At 33.0% G+C, this 23,394-nt stretch overlaps 1 protein-coding gene across 17 annotated transcripts in view; it reads left to right on the forward strand.

The window, feature by feature from the left end:
- RBM26 (RNA binding motif protein 26) overlaps nt 1–23,394 on the forward strand; it is a 105,196-nt gene that overhangs the window by 76,350 nt on the left and 5,452 nt on the right. For 9 of the 17 annotated variants that reach the window (XM_053563385.1, XM_053563391.1, XM_053563387.1 and 6 more), the window contains 3 exons: nt 2,016–2,102; nt 18,225–18,338; nt 19,987–21,430. In XM_053563385.1, coding sequence (XP_053419360.1) covers nt 2,016–2,102; nt 18,225–18,338; nt 19,987–20,076 — 291 coding nt within the window. In that variant the 3' untranslated portion in view covers nt 20,077–21,430. Of the gene's footprint in view, nt 1–2,015; nt 2,103–18,224; nt 21,431–23,394 lie in introns of those variants that run through there. The other 8 variants (XM_053563378.1, XM_053563383.1, XM_053563377.1 and 5 more) reach the window with 2 other exon arrangements.

Consider the following 23,394-nt stretch of genomic DNA (forward strand, 5'->3'; position numbering starts at 1 on the left):
CTGATATTCTTAGATTATTCTGAGGTTAGTTACTAAGCATCACTTTTACCCTCAGAATTATAATTATTGTTGTGTAGACATGAAATAAATAGCTTCTTCAAGGCTTTTACATATCTTGTCTTAACACAAACCAGTTAAACTAAACTATAAACATAATTTACAATCAAGTTCAATTTGTTAAATACTATAAATACTTTAATAACTTAGGGAAGTATCTTTCACACTGGCTTATGGTAGACAAAGGATAGTAGAGGAAACGTTCATGGATAGTAAAGCTGGAGCATAGATCCTGAAAGATAAGGTAGGAAGAAAGGTAAGCTTATGGACAGGTACACAAATGATAGAACCTTTTGAAAATTCAGATTTATGTGTTTAATAGTTATATTCCAAGCTTGCAGCAGTTACAAATACTTTCAGGATATCAAGTATTAAAAGAAATGATTTATGTTTAAGTAACTAAAATGATTAATATTTAAGAATGGGAAATCTGGAATGTCCTATTTTTTATGGGATCAAAGAATTGAAGGAGCTTGGAGGTAATCTTGCCCCCACTCTTCCGTGCTATGTATCCCACTTCTGCATCTTCCGTAATGGAAAGGAGATCTAGATAATTCAGTTGTATTGTGTATATTTATACAGTTTATCAGGAAAATGACAGTGTGCTAAAATAGTTCGAACAAATCAGTTGAGTTATGTATTTTGGTGAGACTCAAATGGTTTTGGTTTGAGAAATACTTAGATTCTCTAAGTGGAAATTTATAAAATGCATTTGAAGATTCAGTTTCCACTCAAAAGTTATTAACAGGAGTGGTAATTCACATTTAAAAATTATTAAAGTTTAGCTTTTCTATCTCAATCTGTGATTTGAACACATGTCAGACATAAGACAGAAAAACCTACAATATTAAAAGGCCATTTTTAACTAATACAAATTGTGATTAACAAAAAGCTATCTTTAATTTATCCACTGGGATCAATAGTAATAGTAATAAAACTTATAGAGCACTTATTTTGTGGCAGGTATGCCTTCTGAGTGCCTTATAATAACTCATTAGGCTATGAGTTATTTGGATAACCTTATCAGGTAGGTACATTTATTATGCCCATTTTAGAAAATAGGAAAATAAAGCATGAAGAGATTAAGTAACTTGTCCTAGTTAATACAGCTAATAACTGACAGAGCTGAGTGGCTCTCCAGTTCATTCTCTTTACTGTGCTCTACAGAATTTTTCTCTGTAGGATGTGTATTTAATGAAATTGTTATAATTTTATTTGGGGACAGAAACTAAAATGTTTATGATATATAAAGGAGTATAAATTTATGTGATAAAGGTTTCTGTTTGTAGAAAAATATATCTAAACATGGAGGGATAATTCAACAAACCAAAAACGGGCATAATGTAATGTGTTTAGTTTATAAATGTCCTAAAAGAGTTTATGGTATAGTGAAGTATATAGTAAGTGAAAGCATGGTTAGAGTTTTAAACTTTTAAATTAAAAGATCTAAATTCTGTTCAGGTAGTTAACTTAATTACTTTAGAAAAATTACTTAAATTTTCTGAATATTTTCCCCATTTATTGGGAATGATACCAAAAATCACAGAATGTTCTGAAGATTCAACATATTACTTAAGAAAGAATTTTTCCTGGCATTGGATTGTGTAAAAGAAAGGTCAGTAAAGAAGTTCAGGCTTTGGCCATTGTTTCTTTCATTTAAAGAGCAATTCAGTTAAGAGTAAGTATCACTAATTCTAGAAAGTGTACACTGATAAATAAGATCGGAAGATAAAAACCACACTTTAATCTCATAATTATCGAGTACTAAACTGAATTATTCACCATTCTTTTCTGTTAACCATTTTAAATTGTTATGTATTCTAGATTATATTTAATAGTAATGGTTTTAATACCATTAGGATTTTTGGAAGTAGTTGTAATGATTTTAATACCATTAGGATTTTTTTGATGTTTCAAAATATTTATTTGGAGGAAATACTTTTTTTCTTAATTTAAAGCAATATGGTGAAATAGAAGATTGTCAGATTGATGATTCTTCACTTCACGCAGTAATTACATTCAAGACAAGAGCAGAAGCTGAAGTAGTAAGTATTAAAAATAATTTATCAAAATTTAAATGATTTATAAATTTCGCTTTTAAGTTTAATATAACTGAACTTTTTAATTGACTAAATATACTTTGACACAGGTAAAATGTTTAAAGTGAAATTTATGTCCACAAAGAATTTCCTAATGTGGGTAGGCAATTCTATATATAATGTGATATAATAAGAATTTACATATATAATTGTTCACCAAGTTTAGTATCAAATGGCATTGTCTTGAGACACTAGAAATTACTTCTTTTTCACAAGAGGTAGGGCCACCCCATTACCCATTCTTTTTTTTCAACTGGCCCAGAACTAAGTCTGCTTTGGCAGAATGAGTAGTGAGGGATAAGGTAGGAGTGGAGAGTGTGATTCTGATGTCTACCCATCTTATCTGTTCCTGGCATAAACTGCCCAGAATTTAAAGCTCTCATTAATTTGTATGTATAAATGATGCATTGAAAAAAGTAGATATTTGATCAAGTTTGCTCTCAAAGGTTAATTACAAGTTTAGAATAAACTTTGTTTCAGTGACAATTTCCAATGTTAGATAGGTAGAGTACCAATGTTAGATAGTCCAATGTTAGATAAGTAGAGTACCATCTTTCTTGTATTCTGTTTATTTTCTGGAAACTGTTGATACAAAACAATGGTAGGTGTTACTATACAAATGGTTAAAATATTACCAAATTTGTGGATTTAATAAGGACTTTAAAAATGGAGGTATTACTTCCTTGCTTAATTATAGGGTGAGGGGAGAAGAAAAAAATCAAACTTCTTGCTTCAGAAATAATTTTTGGAAGTGTTGCTGTTGCTAAGACATGTTCACATAAACCTTTTTTTCCCCTTGAGTCTTGCTTTTTGTACCTTAGATCTGTATTTTTATACAATGTATATATTTTCCAAAATGAATAGCAATCAGTTAAAAAGACTAGGGATTAATGTATAAGAAAAAGTTTAACACTGAATTATCTAAAGGTTGAGTAAGTGACAGTAACTAAGGTCAAGTTGTGTCTAACGAGACTTACCTATTCAAGGTAAGTATGGTGGGATTAACTTAATAAGCTGAAATTGATACCACTACTATGACAAACATTTGAAATTAAGTTATCAAAATTATTGAACCATAAGCATTTCCTGAAGCCAAAAAGCTTCTTAGAAAATTAACTTGACGCTTCTATTATATAAACAGGATAGTATATAAGCAGGATATAGACTAGAGTATTGGTTTTTAAATTTCTAGATTTCAGGGAAAGGTAAAGTATAGGAATTTAAAAATTAGCTTGACATAAGGGGTGCCAGTTTTTTTATTTTGCTAGGGAAAAATGCTTAAAAAATACAAAACAAAAATATTGCAACATACTATCACCATAATTGTATAAAATGAAGGCAATTTTAACATTGAAAATGTAAGAGCACATAAAGTTCAGGTAAAGGATAGGCATTTCCAAGAAAAGAAAATTGTCAGCCCTTGCCAATATTTATTTCCAGATTTTACATTGTTCTTATTTTCTGGACCTTTGTCTTAGATGATTGAATGAATTTCTTCTTTTTTTTATAATCAATAGCTGCATAGTATTTCAAGGTGAAAGTATAGGAATAAGGCAATTGAGACATTCAGATATATATATAACTGTGAAGCAAGAAAATTTTTCCAGGGAAAAGATTGATGCATTTTAAAGACTAAAAAATAAACAGAATACTTTTAGCTTAAGGTTAAAGTTGTTGTAGTTTGACTCCATCTTATTAGTTAGATGATTCCTATTACTTTATTTTCTGTTTTTCTGTTTATGACTGTACCAGTGTATTAAAGTTGAACAAATACCCAGATAGGACAGAAAAAAGTTGCCTCCTCTTATGACATATTCAAGTATTTGGGGTCCCCTCCCCCCACTCTGAATTCATTCTGCACCTTAGTAGGAGAATAGGATCTTGTTTCGAAGTAGGGATGATTTTAAAAGAATCAGTCCCAAACATGAAACCTAGTCCCAGACTCAAAGAAGTATAGCTTTTATATCAAAAGAAAATAGAATTTTGTTATACTGACATTTCTGACACCCATCTCTCAGCTGTAAGAATTTATGAGGCGGCGCCTGTGGCTCAAGGAGTAGGGCGCCGGTCCCATATGCCGGAGGTGGCGGGTTCAAACCCAGCCCCGGCCAAAAAAAAAAACACACACACACAAAAAAGAAATTTATGAGGATTTACTCGTTTTAGAGTCTGCAGGGTAATTAGAATAATGGCTGAGACAGAGTGAACCCTCTTAAGTTACCTATTATTTATAATACTGTTGTGCTTTTTCGTTTTCCAAAATGAGGAATGATTGGTAAGTCACTGAAACAGATTAGAGACAAGATAGAGTAAATGATTTGAAAACTTAAGCTTTCTTTAAACTTGAAGTGAGAAGTACAGAATTGGATTTGTAGAGAACAGTGCAACATCAATAGTTAGAAGTTGTTGGTGCTGACTGAATAAATGGTAAATTTATAGCATAGACAATATGCATAGTGGATTTAGTTAAAAGAATTCAAATTGTGTGCACAGCAGTTTTTTGGTAATGTGTTTTTATTGATTTACATGATTGTTATTAAGTTGTGCATATGAGCACTATGCTATGAGAATTAACTTTAGGTCTGAAGCTAGTGAGAAAGTGGCCATTTGCCTTGAACTCTTTTGAGTTAAAGGATTGAAAGTCTTTTCCCATAAATTCTGAAGGTTAAATTTTATATATTTTTAATCTTTATGTTCATTAATGTAACTCATGCCTAAACATTGTATACACAGGTAGGTAGCTAAAGATAAAATACATACTTGTTAGTTCTTGACTCTATGGTTTTAATCTCATAAGTCTTAATGTGTCTATCTTTAATATTCCACATTTAAAACTCATACCAGCATGGTGGGTGAAAAGGTTATATGCATTAAAGTTTTGATAAATATTTCTGAAATTGCCCTCCTTGGGAAGTTATACTCATTTGCCCACCAAAGGTGTGTGAGAGGTGAGAGTACCTTTTCCCTACACTGTTGCCATAATATGTACTCTAAGTAGTGGTTTTACCAATTTTCTTATTAAAAAATCTACGAGTATATAGTTTGTCCTCAATCTTGCACAGTGATATATTAAACAGTTTTATCTTCCAATTCATTTCAGTTTTGATTCACTTTTTATCATTATAGTTGAGTCACTTTCATGTTTAAACGCTATTTATTTCTATTTCTGTCAACTGTTAATATCACTTATTGTCATTTACCCATAATTTTGCTGAGTTGTCTAGTGATTTTTTTTTCTTACTGAATTGGAGGAGTTTTTGTATATTTGGAAATTAGCTCCTAAGTTACATTTTTGAGAGTTTTCATTTTTGCTATATTTTGCACAATATAGCAAATATTATTCAATTGTATCTTTTTTGGTAGTTCGAAAGGCTTTCACCAATTTGAGATGATAAACATTTTCTTTTGTTGTTTCTTTTATTTTTATGGCTTCCTTTTCTTCCCTTTTTTACTTTTAGCTTTTACATTGACTTTGAAAAAAAACTCTGTTTGGTATATTGAGCGAAATAGAGTGCCAGCTGATGGTTTCTTTGGGAAAGTCTACTTTTTCTAACCTTATTTGAAATAATCGTAGTGTGTACATATCTCATGTGTTGATTTGGGTGTATTCACATCTCTTGTCTTCCATTGATAAGTTTTTTCTTCATGTGCGTCTTTCTCACTTTTTTAATAAAACTAGCTTTATAATATATTTTAATAGTTTGTCAGGGGTTGTTGGATTCCCTCTCCTACCCAGTTATTATACATTTTTAGAACCTTTCTGGTATGTTTTATAAGGTGTTTTTTTCTTTTTTTAAATACAAACCTGAGAATAAACTTCTTACTTGGTTTCAAAAAGAATAATTTATGGAAGAAGGAACAATTTAATACTACTACATCTTTCTTTAGAACATTGTCTTTCAAATCATCAAGGCTTTTTTTGTTGTTGTTTTTTTTATCTTATAAGAGCATTTTATGGTTTTCTCTACATAGACAATATATACTGCTTGTTAAGATTTTTTTTCTATAGACAGTGTTTATTGCTTGTAAATTTCCCATTAATTTCTTAATATTGCTATTTTAAATGAGATTTTTCCTCTCACATTTTCTGCTGCTGATATATAGGAAGACTACCCATATGTTAAATATATAACAGCCATCTTACCATATATTTCTTTTTTCTTTTTTTTTTATTGTTAAAGCATAGCTGTGTACATTAATGCAATCGTGGGGCACCATACACTGGTTTTATAGACCGTTTGACACATTTTCATCACACTGTTTAACATAGCCTTCCTGGCATTTTCTTAGTTATTGTGTTAAGACATTTATATTCTACATTTACTAAGTTTCACATGTACCCTTGTAAGATGCACCGCAGGTGTAGTTCCACCAACCACCCTCCCTCCGCCTATCCTCCCCCTTCCCCCTATTCTTAGGTTGTAACTGGGTTATAGCTTTCATGTGAAAGCCATAAATTAGTTTCATAGTAGGGCTGAGTACATTGGATACTTTTTCTTCCATTCTTGAGATATTTTACTAAGAAGAATATGTTCCAGCTCCATCCATGTAAACATGAAAGAGGTAAAGTCTCCATCTTTCTTTAAGCCTGCATAATATTCCATGGTGTATATATACCACAATTTATTAATCCATTCGTGGATCGATGGGCACTTGGGCTTTTTCCGTGACTTAGCAATTATGAATTGGGCTGTAATAAACATTCTGGTACAAATATCTTTGTTATGATGTGATTTTTGGTCTTCTGCATATATACCTAGTAGAGGAATTATAGGATTGAATGGCAGATCTATTTTTAGATCTCTAAGTGATCTCCAAACATCTTTCCAAAAGGAATGTATTAATTTGTATTCCCACCAGCAGTGTAGAAGTGTTCCCTTTTCTCCACATCCAGGCCAACATCTCTGGTCTTGGGATTTTGTGATATGGGCTAATCTTACTGGAGTTAGATGATAACTCAAAGTAGTTTTGATTTGCATTTCTCTGATGATTAAAGATGATGAGCATATTTTCATATGTCTGTAGGCCGTGCGCCTGTCTTCTTCAGAGTAGTTTCTCTTCAAGTCCCTTGCGCAGCCTGCAATGGGATCACTTGTTTTTTTCTTGCTTATATGTTTCAGTTCTCTGGATTCTGGTTATTAAACCTTTGTCGGAGCCATAACCTGCAAATATCTTCTCCCATTCTGAGGGCTGTTTGCTTGCTTTACTTGCTGTGTTCTTGGCTGTGCAGAAGCTTTTTAGTTTGATCAGGTCCCAGTAGTGTATTTTCGAAGCTGCTTCAATTGCCCAGGGTGGGGGTCTTCCTCATAAAATACACGCCTAGACTGATTTCTTCAAGGGTCTTCCCTGCACTCTCTTCTAGTATTTTTATAGTTTCATGTCTTAAGTTTAAACCTTTAATCCAGTGAGAGTCTATCTTAGTTAATGGTGAAAGGTGTGGGTCCAGTTTCAGTCTTCTGCAGGTCGCCAGCCAGTTCACCCAGCACCGTTTGTTAAATAGGGAATCTTTTCCCCACTGAATGTTTTTAATTGGCCTGTCAAAGATCAAATAACGGTAAGTAGCTGGGTTCATCTCTTGGTTCTCTATTCTGTTCCAGACATCTACTTCTCCGTTTTTGTGCCAGTACCATGTTGTTTTGATCACTATCGATTTATAGTATAGTCTGAGGTCAGGTAGCGTGATTCCTCCTGCTTTGTTTTTATTTCTGAGTAATGTCTTGGCTAGTTGAGGTTTTTTCTGATTCCATATAAAATGAAGTATTGTTTTTTCAAGATCTTTAAAGTATGACAGTGGAGTTTTAATAGGGATTGCATTAAAATTGTATATTGCTTTGGGTAGTATGGACATTTTAACAATGTTGATTTTTCCCAGCCATGACCATGGTATGTTTTTCCATTTGTTAACATTTTCAGCTATTTCTTAAGAGTTTCATAGTTCTCTTTATAGAGATCTTTCACATTCTTTGTAGATAAACTCCCAAATATTTCATCTTCTTTGGCACTACTGTGACTGGAATAGAGTCCTTAACTGTTTTTTCAGCTTGAGTATTGTTGGTATATATAAAGGCTACCGATTTAGGAATGTTGATTTTGTAACCTAAGACGCTGCTGTATTCCTTGATCACTTCTAAGAGTTTTGTAGTAGAATCTCTGGTGTTTTCCAGATATACAATCATATCATCTGCAAAGAGCGAAAGTTTGATCTCTTCTGACCCTATATGGATACCCTTGATCGCCTTTTCTTCCCTAATTGCGGTGGCTAAAACTTCCATTACAATGTTAAAGAGCAGTGGAGACAATGGGCAGCCTTGTCTGGTTCCTGATCTAAGTGGAAATGATTTCAATTTAACTCCATTCAATACGATATTGGCTGTGGGTTTGCTGTAAGATGGCCTCTATCAGTTTAAGAAATGTCCCTTCTATACCAATTTTCGTAAGTTTTCTGATCATGAATGGATGCTGTATATTATCAAAAGCTTTTTCTGCATCAATTGAGAGAATCGTATGGTCTTGGTTTTTTAATTTGTTTATGTGCTGAGTTATACTTATAGATTTACATATATTGAACCAGTGTTAAGACCCTGGGATAAAACCGACTTGGTCATGATGTATAATTTGTTTGATATGTTGCTGGATTCTATTTGTTAGGATCTTGTTGAATATTTTTGCATCTATATTCATTAGTGATATTGGTCTATAATTTTCTTTTCTTGTTGGGTCTTTTCCTGGTTTGGGATCAGGGTGATGTTTGCTTCATAGAATGTGTTGGATAGTCTTCCTTCTTTTTCTACATTTTGGAACAGGTTGAGTAATATAGGTAGTAATTCCTCTTTAAAGGTTTGGTAGAATTCTGACGTGAAGCCATCTGGTCCCGGGCTTTTCTTTTTAGGGTGATTTTGTGTGGTTGATGCTATTTCAGAACTTGATATTGGCCTGTTTAACATTTCCACTTGATTCTGGCTAAGTCTTGGAAGGTGACGTGCTTCCAAGGAATGGTCAATTTCCTTCAGATTTTCATATTTCTGAGAATAAAGTTTCTTGTAATATTCATTAAGGATTTTTTGAATTTCTGAGGAGTCTGTTGTTATTTCATCTTTGTCGTTTCTGATTGATGAGATTAGAGATTTTACTGTTTTTTTTTTCCTGGTTAGGTTAGCCAAAGGTTTATCTATTTTATCGACCTTATCAAAAAACCAACTTTTCGATTTATTGATCTGTTGTATAATTCTTTTGTTTTCAATTTCATTTAATTCTGCTCTAATTTAGGTTATTTCTTTTTCTTCTACTGGGTTTGGGGTTGGAATGTTCTTCCTTTTCCAGTTGCTTGACATGTCCCATTAAGTTGTTAACTTCCTCTCTTTTCATTCTCTCTTTTCTTTTTATTATTTATTTATTTATTTTTATTGTTAGATCATAGGTATGTACGTTAGTGCAATCAAGGGGTACAATGTGCTGGTTTCATATACAATTTGAAATATTCTTTTTATTTTATTTTATTTTATTTTTTTATTGTTGGGGATTCATTGAGGGTACAATAAGTCAGGTTACACTGATTGCAATTGTTAGGTAAAGTCCCTCTTGCAATCATGTCTTGCCCCCATAAAGTGTGACACACACCAAGGCCCCACCCCCCTCCCTCCATCCCTCTTTCTGCTTTTCCTCCCCCTATAACCTTAATTGTCATTTATTGTCCTCATGTCAAAATTGAGTACATAGGATTCATGCTTCTCCATTCTTGTGATGCTTTACTAAGAATAATGTCTTCCACTTCCATCCAGGTTAACACGAAGGATGTAAAGTCTTCATTTTTTGCTTGCAGTGCTATAAATTTCCTTCTTAGGACTGCCTTTGCGGTATTCCAGAGGTTCTGATAATTCGTTTCTTCATTGGTGTGTTGTTCCAAAAATTTGGCAATTCCCTTCTTGATCTCATCTCTGACCCAGCTATCATTCAGCATAAGGTTATTTAACTTCCATGTTTTTGTATGAGTATACAGATTCCTGTGTTACTGAGTTCAACTTTTATTCCATGGTGGTCCGAAAAGATGCAAGGAATAATTTCTATTCCTTTAAATTTACTGAGGTTAGACTTGTGACCTAAGATGTGATCGATTTTGGAGTATGTTCCATGGGCTGATGGGAAGTATGTGTATTCAGTTATGTTGGGATGAAATGTTCTGTAGATGTCTGCTAAATCCAAATGTTGGATGGTTAGGTTTAAATCTAAAATTTCTTTGGTCAGTTTCTTTTCTTTTTTTTTAATAAAAAGTCTTTTTTATTTATTTATTTTTTAATTTATTTATTTTATTGTTAAATCATAGCTGTTTACATTAGTGCAATCAAGGGGTACAAAGTGCGGGTTTCATATACAATCTGAAATATTCTCATCAAACTGTTCAACGTAGCCTTCATGGCATTTTCTTAGTTACTGTATGTAGGCATTTGTATTCTGCATTTAGTAAGTTTCGCCTGTACCCATTCTAAGATGCACCGTAGATGTGGCCCCACCCATTACCCTTCCTCCACCAAAACCTCCCCACTCCCTTCCCCTTCCTTGGCCCTTTCCCCATAGTCTTGCCTATAGTTGGGTTATAGCCTTCATGTGAAAGCTATAATTTAGCTTCATAGTAGAGCTGAGTACATTGGATACTTTTTCTTCCACTCCTGAGTGGTCAGCTTCTTATTGGAGGATCTATCCAACACTGCCAAAGGAGTGTTGAAATCTCCGACTATTATGGAGCTAGAGGAAATCAAGTTGCTCGTGTCTGTTAGAGTTTCTTTTATAAATTGAGGTCCATTCTGGTTGGGTACATAAATATTAATAATTGAAGTCTCATCATATTGAGTATTACCCTTAACACATATGAAGTGACCATTCTTATCCTTCCTTACTTTTGTTGGTTTAAAACCTATTGTGTCTGCAAATAGAATTGCAACACCTGCTTTTTTCTGATTACCATTTGCCTGAAATATGGACCACCATCCTTTTACCCTGAGTCTATATTTGTCTTTTAAGGTAAGATGTGACTCTTGTATGCAGCAAATATCTGGCCTGAGTTTTTGTATCCAGTCAGCTAACCTGTGCCTTTTTAGAGGACAGTTTAAGCCGTTCACATTAATGGAGAATATTGATAAGTCTGGTAAAATTTCAGGTATTGAGTTTTTCAAAAGTCCAGTGGATATTTTTAATCCTTTCCCCACTGTAGAAGTTGGAGTTTGATCAAAAGTTTCTGAGTGAGTTTACTTTTGTGGTAGAGGATGGAGCTGGTCATTATGGAGGATAGGTCTGAGAATATCCTGAAGAGCTGGTTTGGTTATGGCAAATTTCTTCAACATATGAATGTCATTAAAGTATTTAATTTCTCCATCATAAATTAACTCAGTTTTAGCTGGATACAGGAGCCGGGGTTGAAAGTTATTTTGCTTTAGGAGATTAAAAGTCAATGACCACCCTCTTGTGGCTTGAAAAGTTTCAGCAGAGAGATCTGCAATCATTCTAATATTTTTCCCTTTGTAGGTAATGGATTTCTTACGTCTGGCTGCTTTCAGAATTTTCTCCTTCATATTAACTTTAGTGAAGTTAATTATGATATGCCTAGGGGATGTCTTATTCGGATTGAGTCATGCTGGGGTTCTGAAACTGTCTGCTGTCTGAATTTCAAAATCTCTTGGTATGTCTGGAAAATTCTCTTTCATAATTTCATGGAGAAGTGCCTCTGTGCCTAGCGAGGCCACTTCATCGCTTTTCGGGATTCCAATGAGGCGGATATTAGCCTTCTTCAAATTATCACAGAGCTCTCTGAGAGAATGATCCGTTTTTGCTCTCCATTTCTCTTCCTCTTTGAGACTTTGGGAGTGTTCAAAACCTTTGTCTTCAATGTCAAAAATCCTTTCTTCTGCTTGCGCCACTCTTTTTCTGAGGGATTCTACTGTATTTTTCAGATCTTTGAGGGCTGCAAGTTCTTGCTTCAGTGTTTCAAAATCTTTGGTGGTTTTGTCTTTAAATTCGTTAAATTCTTGAGACAACTTTTGAATTTCTCCTCAAATTTCTAATTCCGACTTTTGAATTGTCCCTCAAATTTCTAATTGCCAATTTTCCTCCAATCTATTAATCTTTTTTTCAATCCAAATTCTGAATTCAATTTCTGACACCTTGACCAGCTGTTTACGAATGGGATCTTCAGTTACATCTGCCGTATCTTTCCTTGGGGGGGTTGATCTATTCTGGTTATTCATGTTACCAGAGTTTTTCCACTGATTCCACCCCATGATAGTTTTACACCATTTGATTTTTCCCCTGGAGCTTTGTCGAGGACCCATACAGTGCTGTGGCCTAAGAAACTGGGGACCTGTTTGGTGTGGTGGGGCTAAGTGGTTCTGTTCTGTTTTCAGCTGGTCTCTGTTCGACACTAGTGAAACAGTATCTCTGGGTTGAAGTCTCAGCTGTGGAGAAATACCAGCAATTAAGTCACCCCGCACCCTACAGGCAACAATTGGAAAAGGAAAATCAAACCTTCCTACAACCACACACCCAAGGCAGCACTTGAATAGTCCTCGGACCAGCCATCTTACCATATTATCTTCTGAAAGTATAAATTCTGTTTGTTCTCTTACGTTTTCGGGGTATTCATTTGGTTATATTGGTAAATAATAATAGTTTTACTTTCATCTGTCAAAGTTTTATATTTACTACTCTCTCTTATTTTATTGTTTAAAATAGTGGTAATAGTGTCTTGCTCATGAAATGGGTGAAAATGCTTCCAGGATTTTTAGTATTATGTATGATGCTGACTTTTTTGGTTAAGAAAGAATACAAAGGATTTTTGTTTTTGGGCGGCGCCTGTGGCTCAGCGGGTAGGGTGCCGGCCCCACATGCCGAGGGTGGTGGGTTCAAACCCGGCCCCGGCCAAACTGCAACAAAAAAATAGCCAGGCGTTGTGGCGGGCGCCTGTAATCCCAGCTACTTGGGAGGCTGAGGCAAGAGAATCGCCTAAGCCTAGGAGTTGGAGGTTGCTGTGAGCTGTGTGACGCCACGGCACTCTACCAAGGTTGATAAAGTGAGACTCTGTCTCTACAAAAAAAAAAAAAAAAAGTTGTAGTTGTCTTTGATTAGAAATACTTTTTGTTTTGTTGTTTTATACTTTTTTTTGTTATTTGTAGAATGACGAGGGCATTTTTTCTTTCGTCTGTTTATATTGCTTCCTAATATTGAACTGTTTACTCCTAGTATAAATATTATTATATTGTATTTTTCTTTGATGAGTCCTTGAAATCTGCTCTTCATTTTTAACCTTTAAAGTTGATTTTTTCAAGTGCAGTAGATTTTGTGAGGGATATTTTTTATCAGTGATCAATTTCTTTGTACTCGTAGATAATTTAAGTAGCGTTAGAGATGTGTCTGAAAATTTTAATAGAATTCATCTGTGAAATTATTAGCATGTAATTATTTTTAAAATATATCTTGTAAAAAGATATGTGTTTTAAGTGATGATTTTTATGTTTTTTTCTGGCTTTAGTTGGGTGCTTTGGTAGTTGTTGTTTGAAAACCTGTCTTTTAGTCTAGATTGTCAACTGTGTTTGCACTGAGATGAACCAACATCTGAGGCTATATCCCCCTCCTTTGCTTTCTTATTTGGTGGATTTTTACATTTCCCTCCGGTTATACCTTTATGATCTCTGTCACTTTGCTCAGTAGGCATCCTATAGAGAACATTTAAATATGATGTTCTTTACCATTTTGTAAATGCTTATATAGAGTTCATTTTTTTAATAAAATTTTAAAGTACATCCATAACTCGTACAGCACTGCCACAGTATATTGTTAATAAATTACTTGTACTATTAAAAAGCAGTATGAAGAAGATGATAGAGTTCAGAAATAGGCCACAGTATATACAGTCATGAATGATAAGGGAAATATGTTCTGAGAAATGCTTTGTTAGGTAATTTCATCATGTTATGAACATCATAAAGTATTGACATGCGTAAATAGTACAGCCTACTATATGTCTAGGATGTGCAGTATACACTAGCTTACAAACCAGTGCAGTAAGTTACTGTACTCAATAACCATAGGCAGTTGTAACACTATGGCAAGAAATGTGTATATCTAAACAGAAATCGTACAGTAAAAATGTGGTATAAAAGATGAAAAATGGCACATTGGTATGGGGCATCATTAGAGCTTGTAAGATTAGAAGGTGCTCTGGGTGAGTCAGTCAGTGAGTGGTAAGTAAATGTAAAGAAGGCTTAGGAGATTACTGTACTTTCTATTGTAGACTTAATAAATACTGTACATGTAGACTACTTGAATTCATAAAAATGTTTCCTTTTTTTGGTAATAAATTAACCTTAGCTTACTATAACTTTATAAACTTTAAATTTTTTTAAACTCGTTGACTCTTTTGTAATAACACTTAGCTTAAAATACAAACACATTACACAGCTATATAAAACTATTTTTTTTGTTTTAAATATTATTTATGGTTGTCCTAGTGCTGTAACAGCAGAGTTGAGTAGCTGAGACAGAGAACACATTCTGTAAAGCTCAAGATGTTTACAATTTGGCTTTTTTAAAAAAACTATCCTTCCTTAAAGATAGGATTTTTTCTATTTCTTTCTCTCTTTTTTTTTTTGTACTTTCTGAACTTTTAACTTAAAAAGTAAAAACAAACACAGTAACGTAGATTATCAATATCACTGTCTCTACCTCTCAATGTTGTCCCACTGGAAGGTCCTAAGGGGCAATAACACATATGTCATCTATGATAACAATGCCTTCTTTTGGAATACCTCCTATAGGACCTGCCTGAAAGCTATTTTGTAGTTAACTTTTTTCTTTATAAATAGAAGTGTACTCTAAAATAATGATAAAAAGTATGGTAATAGTAAATGCATAAACCAGTGACATAGTCTTTTAAGTATTATGTACTGTGTATAATTATATGTGCCATACTTTTATAGCCCCACAGTAGGTTTGTTTACACCAGTATCACCACACCTACGAGTAATGTGTTGTGCTACAACCTTACGGTGGCAATGCAATGGGAGTTTTTCAGCTTCACTGTTATCTTATGGGACCATAGTCGTATGTGGAGTACCTCCTGTTTGAAATGTTGTGTGATGTGTGACTTGATGAGGATTTTAGTGGATCGCAAAGGAGATGTTTTAAATTGGGGATAAAACAGGTTATTCAGTAAGTGAATGGTATTGGGACAACTGAGTAGCTATTTGGTAAAAAGAAGATACTATATCTGTATTCTGATATATCTCAATTCAAATTGTATAAAAATGGATTTTTTTAAAGACAAAGCTAGTAAAAAGCTAGGAGATTTCTGAAAATAATGTGGAGAGGGCTTTTAAAGGCATTTCACAATATGTTCATAGCAAAAACAAAAGATTACAGCCCCTTTCTCTTCAACAAAAAAAATTATAAAACCAAAATCCAGTTGGGGAAAACATTTTTCTGTAAGTATAACAAAACTTTAATTAGAAAAATGCAGGCATGCCAGATCTTAAAAAAAAAAGCAGGAAACATTTTATTCCTATAAAAATTAACACAAGGTGTACAAATATATATGGTTGTTCATGTCTGTAGAAGTTGGTTTAATTATGCTAAAAATACATATGTAGCCATTAAAGTAAATTGATTAGTATGGATACTGAAAGGCATCTATGAAAAAAGTTGGGTCAATAATGTAAGTAGGAATTACAAACCAGTAAAAAATGTTCCCATATACACATAACGCATATACTAAAAGGGTATGTATATTTATTAAAAAGTATGAAGAGAACGCCAGACTCTTTATAAAATAGTGGTTATTTGTTAGGAACACAACAATCAAGGATCGTACTTTTTTACATTGTGACTTGAAATTTTGAACTTTAAAAAAAGGTGTTGCAAAAAAATGGTTTGAATTTTAAAGATTTTATGTTGCAGATTATCTGAAATGTTAATTTCTTGAACTTTTTTGTTAATTATAAGAACATGGTTTTTATTGAAGTGAAAGTAATTAAAGAATATAAATAATGTTTCTTCTTAGAAATTTTTAGTTCTGTTAAATGAATTTACATCTTCAAAAAGTAAAAACTCAAATTATACTGCCTAATAATCAAAAGTTTCTAGGGGAGCAAAGTTAATAAAAAGTTCAAAACTTATCTTGCAAATAATTTTAAAGTTGAAACTCTAGGAAGTTGTAGACCCACCTTATAAATTTGAGGAAGTGTGTGTTGAATTTAGAAGTGTGTAAAGTTAGTGCATTGGAAATTTTGGTAAAGAACTTACAGTAGAAAATGCAGAACATTTTTTGCTTCTTAGGTAAGTTTTTTTTTTTAGCTCAATGAGTTTTGAGTTTTATGAGTAGTTATTTTTAGTTTTAGGAGTAGTAATTTTTCATGAAATCACTGGAGTTTCTTTTTTTTTTTTTTTTTTTTATTTTATTGTTTGGGATTCATTGAGGGTAGAATATGCCAGGTTACATTGATTGCATTTGTTAGGTAAAGTCCCTCTTGCAATCATGTCTTGCCCCCAGAAGGTGTGGCACGCACCAAGGTGGAGTTTCTTTTTTTTCTTTTTTTTTTTTTTTCTTTGTGGTTTTTGGCCGGGGCTGGGTTTGAACCCGCCACCTCTGGCACATGGGACCGGCGTCCTACTCCTTGAGCCACAGGTGCCGCCCAAGGTGGAGTTTCTTATAGTAATATTTTATGTATTAAAATTTTTATGTAATGGTTATAGTTTTAAAAAATTGCAAGTTGTTCCTGAACTTAAATAAGTACTTTATTTTTTTGAGACAGAGTTCTCACATTGTCACCGGGTAGAGTGCCATGGTGCCATAGCTCACAGCAACCTCAAACTCCCGTGCTCAGTGGATCATCTTGTCTCAGCCTCCCAAGTAGTCAGGACTAAAGGTGTCTGTCACAATGCCCAGCTAGTTTTTTCGCACATGGAGTCTCTCTCTTACTCAGGCTGATCTCAGAACTCCTGAGCTCTGCTTGCCTTGGCCTCCCAGAATCCTAGGATTACAGGTGTGAGCTACCGCACCTAGCCTATAAATGAGTACTTTAAAAAAAAAAAAAAAATGCTAGGTGTATGACAGTGTAATCAAGCCATGGACTAAAACCTCTGAGCTGCATTTTAATAGGTATGAAATCTTTTAAATTTATATATACAGATTTATAATTTATACCTGGGAACTTTAGAATCACACAATTCTTGTTCAAATGTCATTGAACATGTAATTGTTTCTACATTTCATATTATGCTTTTGTTTGAGATAGCTCTATAAACCTTTTGTGACTGTGTTATTTTGATATGTTGCTAACATTGATTTATGTTAGTTCATTCATGTTACTTTAACTTGCAGTGTTTCTAAACCAGCCACTTAACATAGCAAGTACTTAGACTGAAACTAATTTTATCATATTCAGTTATAAAAGGTTTGTAAGAAAGACTATTTTCTAATAGAAAAGTTCAATAATTTTTTTCCTTTTATTAAGATACCTAGATATTTTATTATACCAAATATTTTATGATAGCTGCGATCATTTGTTGTAATTTAAAAATAATGTGATACTTTACATATACAAAATTGTTCTTACATTTATTAAAGGTTTCTACTTAATAGTTACTGTATATACTATTTGTAAATTCTAATAATTAAAATGCAATAAAATACATTTTAGCATATTAATGCTAATTTAGGCATTAATTCAGAAGGAATAGCCAGGTTAAGTGCCTTGGGATTATTGTCTTAAATAGCAGTTATCACTGTAATATAAAGATGCAGTAGATATTGGCCAGTAGTGAAACAGTTCTACTCAATTATGAGAAATTGTTTTTATTTTCTTTTTAAAGGAATTTCTAATCACTAGTCTTGAGGGTAGAGTGAATAAACATATAAAGTAAGTTGTAAATTATGATAATAAATAATGAATAGTGACCACAAAGAAGTTGGATGGATAGGTGTCTTCAGTTGTATTTAGCTATTTTAACTTAAATATTAGGGACTATTATGTTTATTTTTTCAGAAATTATTAATGTTTTATATTCCAATATTCTTAATTGTTTTAGGCTGCAGTTCATGGAGCTCGTTTCAAAGGGCAGGATCTAAAACTGGCATGGAATAAACCAGTATCTAATATTTCAGCTGTTGAAACAGAAGAAGTTGAACCTGATGAAGAGGAAGTATGTTTTTTTTCCCACTTGTTTTTGCCCTTGATCATTCATAGTTTTTATATAAAGTGCTATTTTTATGGCTGTGACTTTAACATAAAACTTTCATTCCTAAGCTATATTCCAGGCAGGGGATATCAGATAAATGCAGATAACTTTACATTTTCCAGGTTAATGAGAACTGTGGATTGCTAATCCAGAGAAAATATATGAAAATCATATATATAATCAATTTTCATTTACTCTTAGAAGACAATAATTATTGTTTAGATTTTTATTCACAGGAAACCTTGTAATATTTTAAGTTTTAGGGTATCATACTCAATGTTTATTAATAATTTCAACTTTCCTGTATTTTAAGATATTTTAGTTCATTAGAATGAGTGCCTGCTATGTGATAGATATTGTGATAGATGCAAACATGAATAAGACACGGTCCCCATCATCAAGGAGCTTATAATTTGGAAAGGAGGGTGGTGGCAGACACATAAGAAACTAATTGTAATAAAAGCCAGACTGATGATGCTGAATAAAGACTTGAACAACATGCTGTGGGAACCCAGAGGGAGAAGTGATTGTTTCTGTCCAGAAGAATTATAGAGGAAGTATTGACAGTGGAGCTGGGCCCTAAGTGAAAAAACAGCTTTTCAAAACCTAGAGCCGAGTTTTGGGATATAGTTGAGAGATTTTAGGTAGACAGATAAGCTTCAGGATAGATGTGGAAGAAAGAGTGTACTTTTTTTGGTTCACAACAGCCAAGTTAGGCCAATGAGTAAGAGGTGTGGGCATATAGAACAACAAAGTGGGAGAGCCCTTTGAAACCAAATACTTAAAAGTAAGCAACTCTGTTTCATGTAGGAAAAGGTTGAAGAAGTTAAGAAATAAAGGTAAGGAAGAGAAACTAAATAATTCCTTGTTTTACTCTTGTTTGGTCTTCATAATGGCACTTCATTTTGTTTAAAGAGCATTTCAGGGATGTTATACATATCCATAGTCAAATGCAAGAATAAAATGTATATTTTGAAACTCATATACATGATTTGTCATTTTATATTTTAGATTATACCTTTGTCCTTCCATGAGTTTGAATTGAATGGGGAGAAAAGCAGGAGAGCTCCTGGTATTAGGTATTTTGAAAAGTTTGAAATAGCAGTCTGAGCAGTTTTTATGAAGGGAGTGGGGAACAGAAAGGAATGCTATAAAATAAAATGTTTATTACATAAATACAGAAGAAAAGCAATACAAATCTTAGTAGAATTTCGTACAAGTTACTAGTTGATTTGGTATTCAGGGTTAGACAGGGTAAATCAGAAAACATACTGATTTTTTTTTAAGTATTAAGCAATATTTTGAAGGCACAGAGGGCTAGTTGTCTTCTAAGATGGCATAATTTGATAAAAAGGCAGGAGAAATGGCATGCACAGAGGCTTACTTAATTTGGCATTTCTTTCGTGCCTGTTTCATGCAAGCAATAGAATAGATACTCTAGAGAAACCACTGAATGGATAAAGGTTGCTTTTCTTTTGTTTCTTGAATGTTCTAGCTATAGAAATACCTTTTGTATTCGACTCTGTTGAGAGAGATCAGTATTTAAAAGTGTCACCTTTTTTTTCTTTTCTTTTTTTTTTGGGTAAATTCCTAAATACATTTTAACCTAAAGTTTCAGGAAGAGTCTTTGGTGGATGACTCATTACTTCAAGATGATGATGAAGAAGAAGAGGACAATGAATCTCGTTCTTGGAGAAGATGATTTGACTGATCATTGATCTGCATATGCTAGAACTCTACCTGTGTTTCATTAGTATTATCTAATGTACTTTTACATATTTGTAAAAACAATTTTTGGTAAAATGTGATGAAGATGGATTTCACAAATAGACGAAAGAGAAGAAAACTACCTTCCGATCCTGTATTTTGAAAGATTGATGTTTGCATTTTATTTCAGTAAACAATTGCTAAAGACATCACACTAGAAACATATGCAATGTTTTTATTACATACTTCTACGGAACATTACAAAATTCCTTGGGTTCTTTGTAATTTAATGAATAGGTCTAAAATCTTACGACCAATACTTGTTATAACTTAGAGGATTTTGTTTTATTCCAAATAAGGAATGAATTTGCATTTAAAATCTTAATGAATGTTTTAAAAAAATGAATAGATAATATAGTACTCTAACTAAAGTCTCCAAGTCATGTATTCATAATATTACATAGTAGTATGCTTAGGCTTTACTATGTATTAGCCTTTTGTTGGACTGTGTATGTACTTTACCATATGGGGTTTAAAGATAATGGTGTATGACTGCTTTACCTGAGTCCTTATGCATCCAGATGTCAAAAATAAAGTGGAATGGTCTCTTAAAAAAAAAAAAATGAAAAGAAAAAAAAAAAGAGCAATGACAAAAAAAAAAAAGCCAAGACAATGTTCCTTGATTAAAAAAAAAAAAAAAGAAAAAAAGAAAAGAAAAAAATGAAATAGACCATTCCTGATGGTGATCTACCCTTCCCCCCAGTTATCACAAAAGGAGCTATAATCACTAACTTATTCATAATAATAATGGTTACTGGTACCTTTACAATAATGTACAATCCAATGTTTAAAATTTATACCACTTTAGTTTGGTTTGATCCTATAAATTTTCAACAGATGTCTTAAAATCTAAAAGCAGGCTGATTAGTTTGGAACCAGACTTCAAGTAGAGATAACATTTGGTGAATAAGAAAGCATCACATTACATTTTGGATGTATGAAAGAAAACTTGACCATTTGAAGATGTATGAATAAAGAAATGTACTATAGATACTACTTTAGGAAAACACTGTTTGGTAAGTGTTCCAGTCTGATATTTTAAGTGTGCATTTCCTATACTTGTATAAAAATATTTGACATTTGCAACAATATTGTGATTTTTAAGTGGATTTCTCTGGCAAGTGAACATGATCATTGAAAATTGATAACAGCAGTTTCCAGGAAATAAATGCATTTTTTTGTAGAATGAGGGGGGTGGAAGATTACATATTTATCTTTTAAAACTCATCATTTTGGTTGCAGGTGTTTCTGCTTCTCTTGAGATAGTGGTAATATTAAAAATCACATTTTAAAATAACTTTTTTCCACATTGGGGTCCGTCCTCACATTCAAAAACTGTAATTTCCCCACCTCCGTAGTCTTCTGCCAGTGGAGTACTTGTGGATGCTGTTCTTTTTCTTCCTTTCTCCCTCCTCTTCAACACTTGGGATTACAGTTATACATATGTTCTTGATGGTAACGCTATTTAATAGGAATGTTTTGGCCTGCAATTGGTGTACGTGTTTATATTTAAAATCTCAAAATTAGGTTTCAGTTTTCAAAATAGTGACTTTACTCAAAAACCTCTACAGTATTCTTAGATCTATGATATATTTTTATGTAGTCTCTTGTATGTTGACTATGTGCTGTTCTAATTCATTAGGTAAGTTTGTTTTCTTTTCTTTTTAGTAGTCGTGAAAGATGCCAAATTGGCAGAGGCTCACCTTTCTTCTCTTTACACCAAACAGGTATTAAAAGAAAGTAAATCTTTCAAAGGCCAGTTAAATCTCCATGCTGATTTTTGGCTTTATAATTTGATTAGAAAAATTTTGACTGATATTTCAAAATTATTATAAAATACCCTTAGAATATAACTGAAATTACATACTCTGCTTATTTCAGTCCATAAATATCTAATCAGTTTTCCTAGCCTAAAATTCTCTATTAACCTAGAATTTTAAATATTTTAAGCCATGTTGCTTTGAATGGATTCAGAAGACAAATATATTTCGATTTCATCCCAAAAAATGAGGGTTAAATAATTCCAACATTCATTAGGTTTATAAATTATTCTATTATTAGCATTAATATGGTTTTAATATTACTATTAATTTGCTATTGAATGTTTTATTTATAAATAATACTAGTACTATACATGTACTTTCTTATATTCTCATTTAAGACTCATGATCTCCTTTGCAGTATTTATTAATTCCCATTTTACAGATAAGGAAACTTAGGCTAACAAAGATGGAGTAATTGCCCGAAGTCATAGCTAGTAAATAAAGGTTTAGATTTAAATGTAGACATTTTAGTGCCAATATTTTTTAAACTCAACATTATTGCCTCCTTCCTAATGATCAAACATGAGGTGGTGTTTACAGTAAACCTGGTACTTCTTGCCTCAAAGATATTGCACAAAATCAGTAGATTCAGTTATTAGCCAATTCATACTTTTACCTTCCCTTTTAATACAGCACTTTGTTCATATCTCTGTTACAGTACTTATGTTGTAATATTTTATCTATCTGGTTTATATGTCTGTCTTCCCCACTAGATTATAAGCTCCTCTAGGAAGGGGACCATGTCTTATTCATCTTTTTATCTCTCGTGCTTATAAAACTTGGCTTGTAGTGGGCACTCAGATCTGTTTGTTGGATGAATTAATGAACAAATGCATATTTAAATCTCCAATAATGGAGTGAAAATTACCTCCCTTGTTAATTCTTATTAATTTTCCGAAATCTCTCTTAAAGGTCTCCTCAGTCATTGGGACCATTTTGCTAACAATTGATACAGTTAAGTTTCACCAGAGGGGTTACAAGTACTGATGGAGGTATATATACATGTAGTCTTACTAGAATTTCCACAAGAATCAGTAAGATATTAATATTTTGGAGTATTAAAGCAGTCTGTTTCAGGGGTGAAATAGCCTTCGGTTTCTATCAGTATGTATCATTAGGTACCCATCTAGTCCATCCTGCTAACTTTTTACATCCAAAGGTGACCTAGTGTAGAGTACTGGACAAGAGTTAAGAGATTTAACTTTTGGTCCCAGCTCTACAACAAACTTTGTGGCCTTAGACAAGTCTCTTTACTTTATCCAGGGTTGTTTCCTTGTCTGTAAAATGAAAGGGGTTGGACTAGATGATCTCTAAGGTCCTTCTTATATATGTAGTTTCCCATGCTATTAGTTTTGGTCTAAAACAATTTAATATATCTAAATGGTTTATCTCTTGTTGCTGCTGTTGTTTCTATCATATCAAAGGAAACA

This window comes from Nycticebus coucang, chromosome 15 (genome assembly GCF_027406575.1).
Source record: "Nycticebus coucang isolate mNycCou1 chromosome 15, mNycCou1.pri, whole genome shotgun sequence".
In the NCBI taxonomy this organism is placed as follows: Eukaryota; Metazoa; Chordata; class Mammalia; order Primates; family Lorisidae; genus Nycticebus; species Nycticebus coucang.